The sequence below is a fragment of the Phalacrocorax carbo genome, chromosome 12 (assembly GCF_963921805.1).
Source record: "Phalacrocorax carbo chromosome 12, bPhaCar2.1, whole genome shotgun sequence".
Lineage (NCBI taxonomy): Eukaryota > Metazoa > Chordata > Aves > Suliformes > Phalacrocoracidae > Phalacrocorax > Phalacrocorax carbo.
The window spans coordinates 9,963,409-9,982,474 of record NC_087524.1 but is presented as its reverse complement, the minus strand read 5'-3'; the positions used below and the strand labels follow the sequence as shown (position 1 = coordinate 9,982,474).

At 37.7% G+C, this 19,066-nt stretch overlaps 1 protein-coding gene across 1 annotated transcript in view; it reads right to left on the bottom strand.

Moving 5' to 3' along the window:
• Positions 1–19,066, bottom strand: part of CFAP58 (cilia and flagella associated protein 58) — a 60,624-nt gene that overhangs the window by 29,736 nt on the left and 11,822 nt on the right. Inside the window, exons 6-12 of the mRNA XM_064464478.1 lie at positions 18,124–18,318; positions 15,745–15,882; positions 13,353–13,512; positions 11,520–11,602; positions 10,172–10,363; positions 5,749–5,910; positions 2,813–2,959 (exon numbers count right to left, since the gene is read on the bottom strand). Coding sequence (XP_064320548.1) covers positions 2,813–2,959; positions 5,749–5,910; positions 10,172–10,363; positions 11,520–11,602; positions 13,353–13,512; positions 15,745–15,882; positions 18,124–18,318 — 1,077 coding nt within the window. The remainder of the gene's footprint in view (positions 1–2,812; positions 2,960–5,748; positions 5,911–10,171; positions 10,364–11,519; positions 11,603–13,352; positions 13,513–15,744; positions 15,883–18,123; positions 18,319–19,066) is intronic.

The following is a 19,066-nucleotide window of genomic DNA, read 5'->3' as shown; positions in this document are numbered from 1 at the left end:
CTGTTGTCATGAACTCTATAATTCAAGGTATGCATATAGAGAAAAACTAATAAGGTCTTCTTGGATTATTAGAAGTTTCTATCATTGCTAGGCAATTAGAGCCAAGATGGAACTAGCTGACTACAGTTTGTTTTCACAGATACAAAAACTTTCAAGCCTTGGCTGAAAGACTCTACCACAACTCTGACCCTTTTAAAGGATGATGTTCAAGCTGCCTTTTCAGAAAGAGCATCATCCAATGCTGAAAGAATGAGGCTGTGATGAAGGCTGCACCTGCAAATACATTGATTTAAGACAGAAAGAGTTCCATCATCATAAAAAAATAGCTAGTTCCGTTCTTATGTTCTTTAATAAAATTCTCATTTCCCATATGTGCAACACTCATATCTCTCTTACTCAGTGTTGGATGTTCATCAGAATCCATCAGCCAAATAAAAATGCAAGCCACTTCATACTGAAATGCAATCAACAGTGTGCAAAAGCTGCCTACAAATGTAAAACTGCTCATGCGTTTGGCATTGCTGGATAATATTTTTTTTAATATATTAAAATCCTATGTTCTCCTTATGTCAGAAAAAATATGAGTTGTAAACAAGAAGTGGTATTAGATGCAGGCAACAAACATTCATATAAACAAATCTCCTCACTGGAACGCACTAAGTTAAAATAAATCTGAACTGCCTTGTACAGTAAAGAACATAAATACTTTAAGCCTCACCAATGCCCCACAAGCTAACAGGACTTTCAGTGAGATTAAATATGTTAAAAACTACAGTATGAGGGTCTGTGTACGTTAGGTAAGAGAAAAGAAAATCAATAAACACAGTCACTGTGCAAGCAGAAAAATGGTCAGGTCTGAAACTGCTGTAAATCAGCAGAGCTCATTTGAAGTTGGTTCAGAGAGTTTGTAAGAACTGAAGAACAGTCAGCAAGAAAGAATTTATATGGGACCCATGCCAATATCTCAAACCAAATTCAAACCAAATTCTAGTTTATATTCTGAAATATTAGTGTAAGTGAAGAGAGTTTTTTATTTTATTTAGAGGTAGTAGGAAAATACAAATTTTATAAAAGGTATAACTGGGGCTGGACACCGAATGCTGAAATAACAAGTCAGAGGTTTTACATCCAGATTTCTAGAAAACGCTAAAAAAAAAAAAAAGACATGCATGAATATCTACGAAAATACACAAAAGCACCTGATAGCAGCGCAAACCTGGAGGGCTATAGTTCTTAAAGCTTTTAGATATATCTTTTTCAACATCTGGGTGCTTTTTCAAACCAGTCTGATCCACAAGCCTGTATGAAGGAAAACTGAAACGAAAAGATGGCATTGTACTGGCTTTAATGGAGCTTGGGTCAGGCATCCTCTGTTTCAATTACCATGATTGCACATTTCTAAGACCTTCATGCCAGTTGAGGCAAGCATCAATCCAATGTCTGTATAATCTCATTCCTATGAATCCCAGTCCTCCATGATTTAGCACGTTCTTTAAACTGATTTGCCAGGAACAGCTTTCTTGCTTCCTTCACATCAGTGCAAACAGGACAAATTGAAGCTGCTTGCTACACAAATAATTGGGTTCTTTTGTGTTTGTCAATCAGCTCCCTCTTTGAACTCTCTTCTGCTTTAGTATTCAGCAGAGACACTCAGGTAAAAGACCACAATACCCTGAAGCTAGTCAGTAATGTGATGTCAGTGTATGGACATACTTGCTAGTGAATAATTGAGTGGGTAAACCATGTAGCAATCATGTGTTTGTCAAATGGATGGCAGACAGTTCTGTGGTGATGAGACAGAATCGGGGACTAGTTAAGGCAGAAAGCTGCACATAGGAAATGAGACACAGTTTGCCTTCTCCATCACTGATAGAACAATTCTGAGACAGATCAGGTACAAGAACACAAATTCATCAGCTTTTTACAAAGCTCTATTGACATCTTGTCATAACTCTAATGTACTGAGAGGGGCTGAAAACTCAAGGAGTCATTGCAGCATAACAATAAACTGACAAAAGAAAACATTATGGAAAGTGGCAGGGGAATTGGGGGGGGGGGGCGTGTTCTTTGTTTCCTGGTTTTTGGTTTTTTCCTAGTGCTTAGTGAAGAGAAAAAATAAGCTGTTGTAGACACTAACTCCTTAAATCTTTTGAAAGTGCAGCAAATTGAGTTGAGATATCACCACAAATCTAACAGCTTATCTAAGGATGGGCTGCAGTCAGTGCTGAGAAGAAGAACCAGAGCTTCAAGCTCAGATTTCCTTCAATTTAAAACAGATTTTTGCTGCTTTATACCACAATATTAAAATAACTTTCTGTGCAGAGGAACCTACTGAAAGGCACTGCCTAACTCCCAGAAGACTAATGCTTGCTAGTCACACAGAAATACAAGATTGGAAGTGTAATAAGTTCTGCACTTAAAAACAGGAGAGAGGAAAAAACGTTTTAAAAAACTTGAATTATAAGGGCCTGTATTAAAAAGTTTGCTGGAATCAAACTATCCCCAAAATCCACATTTCTGCATGGAAAATTGAACTTTTTAGTAAAAATGTTCTGTCACCAAAAAATTTAAAGCTTCCTACAGACAATCCAGGACCTTTCTGATTATAATTATAGGCAGAGGTTAAATTTGTCAGATACGGGGAAGATTTGTGTAACTAATACCTCTAAAGAGTACTGAGATCTTGTGCTTCAATTACAGAATACTTTATTAAAATACAGCAAAACAGCTATGACAGACCAGGAACGTAATGCAGTCTGTGAAATCATGAAAACCATCCTTTGTAAGAAGGTGTATATGTAAAGGCTCTTACTTTCAATGATTCCTTTTCTTTCTCTGTTCGCTGATGTTCTAGATGCGCTTGCACAAGGGCTGCTTCTTTGTTTGTGATCTCCTCTTTCAGCTGATCCACCTGATGCGTCACAGTTTTCAGCTTCTTCTTCATTTCTGCTGCCTCATCCTAATAACACAGGAAGTGTGATCACAGAGAGGGATCAAAAAAGAGTAAGTTTGTGATTGGGAGTTCAGGCTGTTTTGATGTTGGAAAATGTAGCCACAGTGCTTGAGAGATCTGTTGTACCTACCACAAGACACCACTTTTCTGATCCTATCCATCTGTTGTTATGCTTCTAGTAATGTATTTTTCAATAAGGTTGCATGCAGTTGGGCACAAATATTTGTTTTGTCTAGACGAAGGTACCCACAAGTAAGATACCTGTGTGCCTGCAAGGGAGTATGGGAAATGCTTATCTCCATTTTGCCTATGTGCTACCTTGCACATAGGTGCAAGGGGAAAAAGAGTGTGCTGAGAGGTTGAGAAGTCCCTGGTATGAGAATATTTAGCATATATTTTAAGCTCAAAACACAGAGCAAAAAGCCTGCTAGCACTGCAGAGAGATCAGGTCACTAGGAATACTTCTACCCACAGCACAGAGGTGCCTGCCTGTACGAAATTAAGAAACTGTTTCAACTCACTGCAGTGGCAGCACATGTTGTGACATGAAATGGAAGCTAATAAATGCATTTTTAGAGTAGACATGCTCTTCCGAATCTAATGAAAGTCATTTTAGAACCTATTACTCCCCTGCCAGAGGCTGCTACCTCACAGAGAAGGCATCATAACCTTTCATGTGAATACATTCTGTTTCAGTACAAAACCAGGGCAGCTTAGAGCTCTGTCAGCACCGTCCACCATAGGTGTGGACTTACTTGACAAATGAGTGATGTTTTCTTGCATGAAATGCTTAACATAGTTAAGCAAGATCTTAAGTCGTGGCAGTTTTCACAAACAGTATGAGAAAGTACTGATTAGTAGTCTGACAGCCCTTCAAAAATAAATCCGTGGATTCCACACTTATTTGGCAAATCAAATGAACCAGAAATAAGGGTAGCAATATGCCATTAGACCCACCAGTTTGCATGTTCAGTCACTCCTGTGAATGCAAAAGTCGTATTAAAAGCTGTGGTTGCTAAATAGCCTATAAATCTCTTCAATATTGTAAAAGATGAAAGAGATTTAAAATGTGGTGCCCAGACATATACCCAAATACATTCCTAATTCTGCATTTAATGAAGAACAGTAAGGACACATAATTTTTGCAAATAGGTCTCCTAATCAACTTGCTTAAACAAATGAGCTCCTAACACCAAAAGAAACCCCAAGAATGAATGCATCAGATATTTATCCAATATTAATGGCCTGCAAGCATGTCTTTTCAAGAGATTTTACTGAGGTGAACATTATGGTACTCTGGAGACCACTAGAAAGGTGGGCAACAGGGGATCTTTCCACATTAAGCAATGCAAAAATACTTATATTTAGCTTTAACTAAACAAGCTTGTGCAAATTTGTTTTACTTCCCAGAGGGAGAAAGAATTTACCATAATTTTTAACACAACCCTCTTTCTTTTTTCTTTTTCTTTCATAGCTATTTCTTCAGTGCTACACATAATATTGCCTTAGCCAAAAGATTTTTGGGGGTCAGCTACCTTCTCACATAGGACTTGCTAAAAAAGTTTTATGGTAAGGCAAGTAAGGTATTAAAGTCTAAATACCAGCCTCTAACAACTGTAACTGTGAACAACATTGTGTATACTACCATATAACATTCAAAAACTCAAAAGGCTGATTAACTCATTGCTTCATTTTGCAACTTAGCACATAGATGCCAACTCTTTATAAGTGAGCAAATTTAAGTTTTATAATAAATAAATAAATAATAAATAAATAAATAAATAAATAAATAAATAGATAAACACTGTTGCAAATTTTCACCCTTATTTCTCCTGAAAGATTGTTTGGGAGCTGCGAGAATCCCAACACTGTATCCACTGATGAGTGGCAGACAAAGGTCAAGTAAAGCATCCCACATAAATGGCAAAATGGTTCATTCTTAACCAAATTCAGCACACAGTTGGATATGAACTTGGACAGTTCATTCCCATCTGCTTCTCAAGCAAAACACCTACCTATTCAAACCAGAGTATAAATTTGTAATAAACTATATATGTTTATGTCATAAATCCATATTCCGAAATAATCCAAGGCTGTAAATCACAGCTATCCAAGGTTCCAATCTCTGCCAATTGCAATAGAATTTGAGTAGTATTTTAGACCTTTACATCAGAATAACAGAAAGTATCCTTAAGTGATCTGTTCTCTTCCTCTAGTATTGTTAGTGAGATCCCCAAGGAAGAGATATGAATGGAGAGAATCATTATCTGAGGCAAATGACACTCCCTGAAAGGAACAAGTGAGGTGGAAGCTTTAAGTTCTGTCAGAAAATTCCACTTCAGCTGGAAAAGTGTTCCCTCTGCTTTCTAAATCATGACTCACAGTAATGTGCATATGCATTCAGGGCTAAGGAGGCAATCTTATTCCCCTTATGCCCTATTTCCCAGACATGTGGACAACTCATAGAGGAATAAGAGTGGAACCAGGACAGAAAGGAAGAAGTTTCTTCTCTGATAGGGTTTTATGATTCCGTAGCACCAGTGTACTGTGATTTTATGTGTGGTTTGAAGCAGGGATATTGCCACAGGATGGCTGTGGACTCCTATTTCCAGTCCAAACACAAACTGTCCAGATAAGATGTCAGGGACCTAAAACACCCATTTCCCCAAAACACACAGGAATGAAGAAACCTGTTCTGCCATTTATCCAGTGAGCCTTCCTTTTAACAAATTAAAATTAGATGAGGGAAAAAAAAGAGTAGAGAGAGAAACACAAGGAATAACATATCCTTCTACCTTAGCATCAATCAGATTTTTACTGTACAGGTTCCTCTCTGTTCTCACAGCTTCACAACGGTTTTGTTGCTGTTTTAATTTAATCGCAGACTCTTCTATTTTCTTTTCATAGTCACAGATCTTCATTTCCCGTATTTCAATATCTTTCAGGTGCTGGATGACCTGTAGCAGAAAGAAGGAAGTGAACATGATTAAACCACCGTCATAAGATTATAAGGATGGGGCAGAGTTTGTGATTTTCCTCTAAGATGACAAGTTCAAATCCCTGTGATAATAAGTTTTAGCTACAGCCAAAAATCACTTCAGCCCAAGTACAAGTTTAACCTTTCTGGATTGCTTATGTGGGACAACATTTTACTTTAATCTGATACCTAGGTTTTGTTCAAAACTAAAACTTATAGATGTGCACATATTTAATTTTAAAACAAGCTACTGAAAATATTGCTGCTGAGGGGGTTCAATAAAATGAACATAAGCAGCTTTCACCAAGAATAGCCTTAGGTTATTTACAGAGCAAAGCTAGACTTTGTATATTGTTTTGGATGTCAGCTGTGTGACAAGATTAATTAAAACACACATGTTTTTCCAAGAAGCCCTGTATGTACTCCTTATTCTAACAACCCAACTTTTTTTCATGAACACATCATTACAAACTGTTAATGATCACAAACTGTTGATATATAGTTACAATAATAAGGAAGTCAGTTAATGTAACTTACACTTGATCTAAATAAGCAGGTAAACACCATTAGTCGCTTGTGTGAAGGATTAGAAATAATGATGTGAAGAGAGAATAGTGTATTGTAGACTGTAGAGAGAAGATGATCACATGCAGTATCAATAAACAAAAATACAAAGTTTTATAGGCACTTTTATTAAAGAGTTACCACCATAAAAATATATAAGAATTACTATGTTAAAGGACCAAAAATACAAACAGTTGCTAATCATTAAGATGGGTTTTCCTAATTATGTTTTTAAAGGTAAGAACCTTCCTCCTGCTGTACAAAGTTGAAAACCAAGGAGCACTAACAAGCAATATTCAAACAGAATCCAGCATTACAAAGAAAGAAGATTAAAAGAAATAAAAAGAAAGCTAAGGAGTACACACATCAGGAACACAATTTTTCAGGTTCACTGCCTGGGGGAGAAAACAATGCCACCCTTAAAACTGGAGAAAAGATCAAGCATTAAAGAAAAAGCTAAGGAATCACATGGACAAAATCCATTTACAACTGCATTTCATACCCAGTTCTCCTGACTCTGTTTCTGAAGGTAGCTGTTCGAGCTAAGATTTATGTTCATATGTCAAAGCAGAAGAATAAAAAAATGTTTATGACAAATAGTCAATAACTGCAAAGTTTGCGGTCGACAATGTTGTCCCTTGCTTAGCAGTAAAGCCTTCTGAGGTCTAACTATGGGGCAGGGGCTTAATTAATCATTCTACCAGGTACCTCCAACCAACTTTGAAGACAGGGGATAGCTAAATATAGAAAATTTTATTACAGCAGCACAAATACAATTCCAGCACATTTGTAGCTGAATGCAGAGGATCCCAGGAACTGCTTACAGTGCAACACAAAAACACAGTCCCAGTTTATAACCTACTCCTGCCTTTTCCTTTTCTGTTAAAACAACCCGCCAATAGTAACAGCAGGGAGAAAAAGTCAATAAGGCATGTTTTCTATCTGCATTATGGTGATCATAGGCTGGAGCAAGATTTGGAAGTAGGTCACTGCATTTGTGTTTTACTTGGTTTTGATACAATATAATACAATAAGCTTGTGGACTGTTTCTGAGTTGTGCTTACAGGCTGGATGCTGAGTCTGCTTTTTCAGGTATGATTAAACCAAATAATCCTCCCTTATAAATACAGAAAAGATACATGCAATGTTTCCCAACAGAGCCCTGTGGGAGAATAAGCATCCTCAATTCTGATTTAGTTGACAGCACACTAGACCTCTCAGATTTGGTAATGAGGGGCCAAAGCTAAGTTGAAAGTATTAGATATTCATAGTTTTCTTCAGTACCCTCATAGATGTTTTTACCTGTACACTTAACTTTCATCTACTGTTGGTAACCTGTTTAGTTCAGTGGACCTACCCAAGACTTCAGTAATGGCGCTGTCCTTATTTGCTTACCTTTAACCACTCCAAGAAGTGCTGCCATGGTTTTAATGATACGCCTGTTGAGCATTAGGGTTTCCAAAAGATTATGTGAATTTAAAAAAGGAAATTTTTTTTTTTTAAAATTTCCCTGGATATGTTGTTAAACTCTAAAATTAACATTGTAAATGGCTTCCATAAGGCACAGTCAGGGAATCCTTCAGGTGAGACTAAAGAGTATACTTCACTGCTTCCTTTTCAGCAGCCTAAACTTTCCACAGGGAAACTGAGATTTCATAAGCTAAGAATTTAAGTTCAAAAAAGAAATATTCTACTAACATTTGTAGCTCAGTAATACAGGCTACACAACAAAGAGCAAAGAGCCTGATTTTTTTCTCATTTGTGCTGTCTAATCTAGAAGTAAGACTATTCAACAAGTGACACTGGCTTAAAAATGGTGCAAATGAGCCTGCCAATATCAGCCAGGCCAATAATTAGAAAAGTGAGTCTAGCATGAATTCTCACCACTAAAATCTTTTACTGTTGTGGATATAACTTTGCTGACTCTGCTCATCAGTTACTCAGTAGTAAATTATTATTTTGAAAGAGGAATTCTGCAGCTGGATGGATTCTGTCCTGCTGTAAATAACCAGACAGCTTTCAGAGACAGCATGGCTCTGTCTGCCTTGCAGGAGTTCCAAGAAACCTTTGGACTTAGATGGGTTTGGCTTTTTACCAGCTCTTACACAATTCGGAAGGTGTGCAGCGAGCTCCTTCAGAGCCAGCTTGATGGTAAAAGGTGACAGAAAAGCACTGACTGGCCATATGATTACTGACCATCATAGCTCATTCCCAACCAGCTGTGAAACAGCCCCTGTAGTTTTGCCATAGTTTCCCAAGTTACCCATCTGCATAGGTCAAACAGTGAATCTAAATATTATCTAGTGGCTATAATAATCCCGATCCTATGTCTTCCTTCTATCCTGTGTTTTGTCCTGTATTATACTTCCAAACAATCAATAGCCTCATGTAGGGAACCTCTGCACGGACAAGACTATTGTCTCACATACCCCTGTGCTCAGAACTGCTCCTGCTGCTCTTCATCTGCAAGCTGAGTCATGAATTGTCCCTTTAGTGAAGCACAGAAGCCTGCCAGCTCTTCAGAAACTTACAATCACAATGCAGGCATCAGTATACAAACAGCTCAAGTGCCATAACCCATTTACTGAGGCTCTGCATTATAAGAAGTGACAGAAAATTTGCACCCAAAGTAGCAGGAGAAAAAAAGAAAAAGTATATAAGCAAACGTTTGTCATTTTCACCCTCAAAATATTGTGAGCAACCCTAATCAGAATTGAAAGCAACAGCCTTGTAGTTCAGAGTGTTATGAATGACTCCTTGGCCCTAGTTTACAATGTTTTTAACTCATATCTATACTGTTAGAAATGCACTATGAGGGAAAGATGCAAAATAGGACTTTGCAACAAAGACAAACCTCACTTTTGTGGAATATTATTCCAAGGAAATGACAAAAGGCATTCCAGACGAGGGATCATATACCGTTCAAAAAATTATTTACAAGCCCCTGATCACATGAAGTTGGAAAGGATAATTTTAAAGGGAAAAGTCAGCAAATAACTTGTGGGTTGAAACAGCTTGAAGGCTAATCTCAGTAAATCAATGAGCTTCTTGGAGGGCCCTTCAATGTGATCTTCAGCAATTAATGGAACGTGTTGCAACCATGTTCCTGAGTACACCATCAGGTGTAAAGTTGTACATAATAAAGGGCAGCAGACATCACAAATTTTATGCAGCATTTCTCTGCAGCTGTTCCTGGAAAACCTCTGTTTTACAGACCAGCTTGCACATGTTCAGGTGTTTTCACATACTGGGAGTAATCCTTCAAAATGCTAAGTCTCCTACAAAGATGCTGAGCACTGTCAGTTCTCACTGGATTCAATTTGAGGACACCAGTAGTATGCAAGATAAGGTCTTCTGCAGATAAGACAGAACAATCAAAGAGTAATTTCCAACTGCGTACAAGAGTTTAAGTTGTGGGACTCAGGTGTAAGAAGTCAGAGGCCTTAGTCTCATTTCCCAAATGATCACTGAATAAGAGAAATACATGGCTGCACTCCAAGTCTCTCATAGACTACACACCCAGAGAGACCTGAAACAGTAGTGGGCCTTATGCAAGACGAAATCTTTGTAAACTGTGTGAAGACCACTGGCACATTAAGAAATGAATACTCATTTTGTTACTTTCAGTTTTGCCAGTAAGACAGGAAAGAATCACTTTCATAAAAAGCTGGTCCTACCTTCTGTTTGAGCTCACTGGTTTCATTGATGAAACAATCTCTCTCCTTCTCCAATTGGTAAATAATCTTCCTTTGTTTCTGAGCTTCATTCTTATAATTTTGGATTTCTTCTTCCAAGTTGTTCTTCGACTGCTCATGGAGCTTCACCAAATTTACCTGCTTCTGAGTTGCGCTGGTAGCCTTGACCAAGTTCTAGAGGGAACACAAAATAATGACTCTTGAGCTGAAAAGGCAACACCACCACCACTATGACAAAAACTTGCCATTGTCTAAGTGGATTATGACTTCCCAATGTTATTAACCCTTATCTAATTTGTTCAGTTGAAATACTTGAGCCTCAAATCTGATTTTTAAAAAAATCTCTAACAGAGCTGCTAAATAGTGCTTTTTCTGATTTGAAGTTAAAACACTAGTGTCTGCATTATAAAAAAATGGATAGAATTGTTTATAAGTGGATATAACTAATGACTGGAAAAACCTTACCAGCTTTAAGGCATTTAGATTGTAAAGCATGCCAATAGCCAGTAAAATAAATAAAGCTGAATACCCTTCCTTCTCATGTTCTAAATAGCACGTTCAAACTGTAAATTAACCAAGCTTCATTTAAAATTATGCATAAAGATAACCCAGAAAACACCAAGATATCATCTTCACAAAATCAGCCTCCTGGTTCCACTATGAAATTTCTTCCCCTATACAAAACAGGTATTTGTTACCTGCCAAAACTGAGCCTCTGCTACAGTGAAGACACAGGACGGTGAGTTTATACCAAGTAAAGCACCTCAGAAATCATCTTCTAGCATTGAATTTACTAGATTACACTTCAGGAATGCCCATAAACATGAGATGCTATCCTACAGTACAAGAACCTTGGGCTGATGGAAAATGATCAGTATGAGAAATGGACCTAAAAGCAGGATTAGTATTAACACAGCCTGCCAAACTGCTACATGGTGCCTTGACATTTTGGTTTGTTCTTTTACTAGCAAAGACTTAGTTTGTCTAGGTTAATATTAAACTCCATATGCTACAGAGTATAAAAGCACAGATGTAACAAACTCTTTGGATATCAAATAACAGATTTGCAATAAAGGTGAACACATGTAGCATGTTTGACCTCCCTGACAGTTTAAATGTTAAAATTTAGAAATCTTTTGTGTGTTTATGGGTACAAACCCTATTTCTATGCACAGAAATGAAGCAGTGTAAGCATCTACTTAAGGAAAAAATGCTTTACTTAACGTTACTTATTCTACAACATTCCCGTGTCGTGGTGAGCGTTTAAACTACAGGCATTTCATTCCCAAGCAATGAGATTTGTTTATCAGCATTATGAATGGAAGCTTACCTTGCTTAGCATATCCCTTTCCCTCACAAGCTCATCTATAGCTTTCTTGTCAATGTCTGCCTGCTTTTTGGCAGCCTCCAGCTCTAGAGAAAAGGAGGAAAGAGAATAAATCCTGGGTTCAAACTGTACAGCTGCTAAAAATGCAGAAACAATTTAGGGGACTTTTTAAAAAGCCTTAACATTACATGAACAGTTCGATTAGCTATGACCAGGTTTTGCAACCTCTGCTAACGTCCTTAATACTTATTTGAGTACTTAGAAGAACTTAGAAGGACTCAGGCACAGTAATTAATGGTATGAGTACTTACTGTATTTTAGTGTTTAAACCAAGATACCACAAAAAAGTTGTCTTTTCAGAAATCACGGAGCACGCTGAAAATCAGAGCCTTTTAAGAAGCTTCAGTCTGAGCACCCAAAAACTGCGGCACTTTCAAAACAGTGACTTTCAGAATTATTCTAATCCATCTATGTGAAATCCAGTTCTGCTTTGAAGCAGTGAGATTCTACTGGCTTCAATGGAGTTAAAACTACTTGCTATGGGTCAAGGTTAACACTGGACATATACTATTAAAAAGATATTAAAATTTGAAGAGATGTGTTCTCACCATATTTTAAAATTAATTAAAACCTGCTGCACTAACAGTGCAACTCAGGAAATGCAGTACATTGGAGTGCTAAGATAGGTCAAATATTGAGAAAAAACATTTTATTAGTAGTCATTCTCAGGCATTCCAATACAGATCTGAATTTCCTAAGTTCCTCTCTCCCTTCTAGTACAGAGTATGACCTTAAGCAGTACTAGCAAAATGCTTGTGGGAAAGCTCTTCCACCCTCACAGAGAGGCGTGAAAAACAGACACAACTTTCCATAAATACAGTTATATGGAAAGATCCATATACATGCAGTGTCTTCAGGACACAAGCTAGAAACAAGGGAGAGCAGGGAGAGGCATTTATGCCAGTATATGTCAACTTGAACTAGATGAAGTTTCTAGCAAAGGGTTTTTCTCTCACCCCAAAAGTGAAGCCTCATCAACTCAAATGTTTTGCCAACTTCATAATATTATTTTAGAAAAAAAATCATAAAACTGTGTTTGCTGAAAACCACATTGAAAATGTGTCTATTTTTATTTCAAAGCCTATTTTATTTTAAATTTATTTGTATTTTAAAGTTAAAAAAAAAGTAAATGGTTTTAAATATTCAAAAATACCCCAAAAGTTGTTTTTTAAAGTTAAACAAAATGTTTTGTTAGACCCAATGAATTTTCTTCCAAAACTTCAATTTGGCAAAAATGTTGAAAGTTCCTTCTTAAAGTTTTCCAGATCTGCTAGCAAGTCAAAGTCAATACTTGGACAGCTCTTGTATCCACGCTGACCACTGAAGTCCTAAACGTGCCAGAACTAAGTTTAACAGCTTGCTTGGACACATTCATTTCCAGGCTGTAACTATTTAGCAGAATCAAAGCAGGGAAAAAAATGTATCCTAACCATGTCTGATTTCAGTAAACTCTGAGATTGCTTCTTCTCTCTCACAGATCAGTGCAGGAGTGATGAAGGTGCATTGGGGATGAGTCGCTATTTGACATGGCACAAATTGGCACATCACAAAGCTCAGTTATGTCTGTTGAATTTTCCCACCTATATAAAGCATATATGCTACATTATGAAAGTTCTGTAACCTTACAAGGTTTTAAAAATGCTGCTGTAGATTCCAACTGTCATTTATACAGTCTCATACTAGACACTAAAGGAGAATATTCCTAACAGGATGATGTACCCTGAATGAATAAATTACAAATCAGATGACAGATCCATACATCAGTTAGGCACCTACCTCTCTCCAGTCCAGATATTTGATTTTTTAGGGTGTTTCTCTGATGTCCTGCATCAACGTTTTGCTCCTCTGCAACACGCAGCTTATTCTGGAGAACATCTCTTAGTTTGGTCAGCTTTGCAATTTCAAGGCGCATCTGAGTCACTTCATCATCTCTGGCCTACAGAACAGCAACCAGGAAAGGAGAGAGAAAGTATCCACAGAAAGAAAATGCCTCTGTATTTGATATGTACTTACTCCATGAAATTCAGGAAGCAAAGGTATAAGTGCTGTGGGTCGCCTGAGAGAAGATAATTAGCTAATTGAACAATATTAAAAATAATTTAAACAAAACCAGATAGGGCAAGGAAAATGATAATCAAATCTTATGCTTCAGTGCTGAAGATAATCAATAAAGAATCCCCAGCTGCAAACCTCACACAGCACTACTCAATTAGTCCTGAAGATTAAACACAGGCAGCTCTAATTTCCTTTGAAGTGTTAGGGACAGTGCCTATGATGAGAAAGTTATCTGTAGTGTGGTCTGGTTGCACAACCCTAATAGCGGATATATGTTACCCTCATCTCTTTTATAACCTATGGCTATAAGAAAAAGGAAAATGTAGAGTTCACCTCATTTGTTACACAATCATAGGAGAAAATAATCAATCAAAACACTGCATAACAGTTAAGGAACTGGTTACCAGGAAACACAACCAATAATCACAACAGATATTTGTCTCTTTCCTTTTAAGAAGTAAATATAACTCCCTTGTATAATTCAGTGCCACTGTTAGGTTTTACAGCCATCACAGACAACACTGTCCCACTTACAGCCTCAGATACTGATTCTGTAAGATGATGAATCCTGCTATGTGAGTATCCTCTGGGAGTATGTGAGTGTCCTCAATTCTTACCGACAATAACCTTCAAGAGATTTATGAATACTTTCACAGTTTAGGTTCTCCAACACCATAGTGGAGGCACTCAGCATGCTGCAGGATGAAACTGCAAGCACAGAACCTACAAAAGGGGCATCTTAGATCATGACTGGGCCTCTTAGAAGCTTTAGCAATTGGCTTAATTACTAACTGGACAGTATCTTCTATTTTTTTTGTTCCCAGAAGTCCACACGTGTGTAGTCATGCGAGTGCATGCTCTAAGCTCCATCAACTTTTCTTGAAGTTGGGGTAAGATCATAAAATGAAAATCTGTCTTTTGACACTCCAGAGTCTCAAATATAAGTCACATTTGAACACATTGTTTGCAAAGTTTTAAACAATGATGGTATTGCTAGAAGTAATGATAAAATCACGTAACCTTAAAAAGACAGTAATTTGTTTCTCAAATAGGTAAGAAAATTATCCTCCAGTCTGCCTAACAAAATACAACAGAAGACAAGCTCCTGCCACACAGCCCATTAAGGATCAAAGTCAGAATCTTCTGTGTTATATTGGTTATGAACTGAGCTTTTAATCTGTCAGTGGTTAGTTTTCATCATTGTAACTAACAGTTTCCATTTAAAAAAAAAAAAAAAGCAAGCTCTCTATTGGCAAACAACCTTTTTATTTAGGTGAATTGGTTATACTTGACTAAACCTTGATAAGACAATGATTTTCTACCTAAATTTTCTGATGTACAGTGTTTTAACCCCAATGATGATACAAAATACAAGATATGGTAGACAGAGTAATAACATCTAACACTTATACATTACCCTTTATCACATATGCTCTCAAAGTACCCTAAAAAGCATGTGCAGGAATCACTTAAGCCTTCCCCAACAGAAACTCACCTGCTTCTGAGTGGTACGAAACAACTGTTAAACAATGTAAAGTCAGGCAAGAAAACCATTTCGATTAGAAAGTAAACACCATCTTGGTTACTTATATTTAACTTCCCCAACTGATACTGTGGCAGGAAAATTTTAGTGTTGGAAGCAAGCCCCTTCAGTGGAAGCTATCCAGGACACTGTCATAATTTCTTAACATTTTTCAGTGGGGTTTGGCAACATTCTGATTATGTTAATCACTGTAAGAAAGGAACTTGTTGCTCTTGTGTGAAGATCTCACAATCTTCACGTAAGATTTTAATGCTTGTCAAAAGTACCATGCATCCTTTACGAACACAATGTGTTGATCATTTTGATTTATGTGTTCTATAAAACTCAGCTCCTCCAGCAGGACAGGTGCTACACTGTCAGGTAACAGGGTTGGAAACTGCACCCCGGTACTGCCACAGAAAGAATGGCACCCAGTGACAGCCAGACCTATTCCTAAAAACTCCTCAGATTTCCCCCAAAATTACCCAGATGGAACTATCAGTACAGGACCTGAGGTCACCCCTGTCCTGAGTGGTAAGACTGCATCAGAGTGATACAGCTGATAGGATCCACGCACCTTCTGGTACTTACTTTCAGTTCTGCTGTCTTCTGCTGGATGTCCTGCATCACCTCTTCAAGCATCACACTGTGCTGCTCGCTCTCCTGCATGAGCTTACTATTTCTCATCTGAAATTGCTCGAGTTCCTTACCAGCTTTTTCATTCAAGATCTGTTAAAGAACAATCCTATTAATTCCTTTTAATCTCATTACAATATCTACATATACATGAAGACAGAACCTTCCTTCTCCCCAGGAGATAAAAGCTGCTACACATTGTCGTCTGCTTAAAAAACCACTCTTTATTGCTGATGAAATTACTAATGTGATATGATACATGTTCATATTGACTAGGGGAAATGATAATTTCTAATGAATAACACAGCCAGTGTCATTTTTTTTCTGTGAGCTTAGCAGGTCTCTCTTGCAGGTGGTAGATAAATATTTTACTACTTGTTAGGCATTTGGCAGGCATTACACATAACACAACAACTTGCTACATATAATTACTAAAAATGAGTAAGAGATTCAAATTACTTCATTCAGCAGAGGGCAGGGGAGCTCTGTTTCTTAGCAAGCAAATCCTACTTTAATATGCTGATAACATTTCCCTGGGTACATGGTTTGCTGAGACCAGGACACAACCATTTGCATCTCAAATTTGTCATCAGTCAGAAGCCCAGAACAGCAGTTTCATGGTTTCTACAGAGAACATATACTTCAATACTGGAGCTGCCAGCCTTTTCTTCTGCTTGGTAGGATTTCCCCTAACAGATATTACTCCATAAGTGAGGAAAGAGCAATCATCATATTTTTCACTTCAAGCATTAATGTGTCATAAACTGACTAAGTCAATATGTACTACGCCCTTAACAAACGTTAAAGGAAGAGAAGTGGAATCTCCCTCTTCTGAATGCATCCAGAAGCAAAGACAATGGAAAAACAAGGAATACTGTTTCTTGTGTTGCAAATGTCAGGATAACACTGTGTTTCAGGCAATTCTTTATTGAGACTTGGACAAGTCTCAATAGGATGAAGCCTATAGTAGCTGTATCAAACCATCCTCACTGTCATGCAAGCAACAATATTTTATTAGACATTTACAGTGGAATAAGAGCAGGCATCACAGACAGCTACAATTCAGCTGAGAAACAATAACCCAAGGACATTGCAATAGCTGAGTCACCTTCTCTTGCAGATCTCTACTCTGACTCCTGCACAGCTGGATAGCTTGTGTTTGGACAGACTTTTTACAACAGACAATTCGGGGCCTCCAAAGACATCTTAAAGCCAGCACAGGCAACAAAGACAGTCCAGTATTCTGGTTAATTACCCTAGGTACAGCATTTTATGTGAACTATTGGTTTCCAGGATAGTTTGGACAATTGAATGCCTCTAAAATCCGCACTTATAAAGGTTGAGAGGGACTACAGAAAGGACGAGGAAGAATGGAACAGAACTAGGAATTGTAGATATCCTGTTTAAAACAATGTGATCATCATGGCAGATCATGGAGCTGCCCTCAAAAGCTGCATCAAATCAGTGATATTCAGAGAAATAATCAGGTCTTCTCTGTATCTCTTTATATGAAGTGTTTTACTGAGACTCTATGTTGACAAAAAATTGTTACAGACCTCTACCTTCACAAATTCAGGGACCTGAAGGGAAGAAAAAGCTGTAAAAGTCATAAATTCACAAGATGATACACACAACTCCCAAAGAACTTTCCCTTGAGGTAGGACTGTTTTACAGTGATGAGATCTCCCCTGCCATTTACTGGAATTGCTTCTCTGAGAGTTCCTCAAAGTCAGGGGAAATGGACTGAAAACCTGAAAATTCAAACACTTGCAGAACACTATGTCAGGACATTTCCAGATAAAGTTTTCAGAAACAGAATGGGGAAAATCAATCAAAACGGTTTATGAAGACAGTCCTCTGCTCTTTCACAGAAACTCTTCCACAAGCTTGAGAGGTAGATAAAAATTATTGTGACGGAGAGGAAAGAAAGGGTTGGAGGTAAAATGACTTTACCGGCACAACTACAGTGAATCAGTGGCAAAGCTGGCAATACACATCAGAAGTCCAACCTGGCAGTCTCCTGTTACTACCATTAGATCATCCATACTCCTCACAGACTTGACTCAATTGCTGTGATCTTTTCAAGATGATCTCTAACAATATCATTACGATCCACTACAGATTTCTGTGAGGAAATCTATCTGAAATCTGTCAGCAAGCTTTACATATTTATTTATTAGTAAAGTAGTATTTATATAAAAATAAATATTTATTAAAATGTATTGACTTAAAATAATCTCCTTCCCTCTCCCTTCAGGAAAATCCATTTTCTTCTTATTTTGACATCTGACCCTAATCTTAAACCTGATGAATACAGTGTGCCATGTAGCCTACCTTCTGCTCTTTTAGATGTTGTTCCATTTTCAGTTGTTCCTCTTTGTTCTTCTGTATATGTTGCTGTAAATTCTTAATCTCAGCTTGCTTGTTATCCATTTCAGCTAGAAGGTTTTTCAGCTCCTTCTCCATTTTTTCCTTCTTTCGAGCCTCTCGTGATGCCTCATTCTGCTGCAGCTGGATTTCTTGCTGAAGCTATAATAGAGAAGACAAAAGTTTAAGTTCTGCTGCCTTTTATTCAGGAAAACAAGGCCTCTCACCTCTCCTTCTACTATGCTTGATTTTGAAAACAACAGCTTCTGTACTACTGTACCCACTACTACATAGAATATGCCAGATCTTCTCAGAAGTAAATATGTTCTACAGTGGCTGAACAAAAAATGCTGCATGAGGGAACCTATTTATTGATGACAAGAATTTGTTAAGCACCAGTCAGTTCACTCACACAAGAGGGGTCCGATACAGTTCAGACATAAAAGCATTCCTCTGAAGATGCAGTGCCACAAATGTATTTTCAGTTGTAAGTTACTTATAAAGTGGTACGTTCTGAATGCAGCGTTAAAACTAAGTTGGGCTTGACATTGTACTGCAAGGTTTTTATTTTGATTTTTCTGTCTCACCAGAAGAAACAAATATTACACTTATTACACTGATAGTAAAGGAAAGAGAGAGATGTCAGGCTGGTGTTCATTTTCACAACTGCTCTCCATCTTTCTGTTCTCAAAGTTTCTCTGCAGGAACTTTGAAAGAGGAGCTTTTCTCTCATATTTAATAGACTGGCTCGTGACTTCTGCTCTCTCCCTCCCCAAAAATATGATGGAGCAGAATCAGCAGAGAGGAGACACGGGGGGTGAACCACATGGAAATATTCAGTTCAGCCAGGGACCTGCAATTGAAAGATGTTCTTATCTTAAAGATTCCTCTCCCTCTGAGCCCATGGATG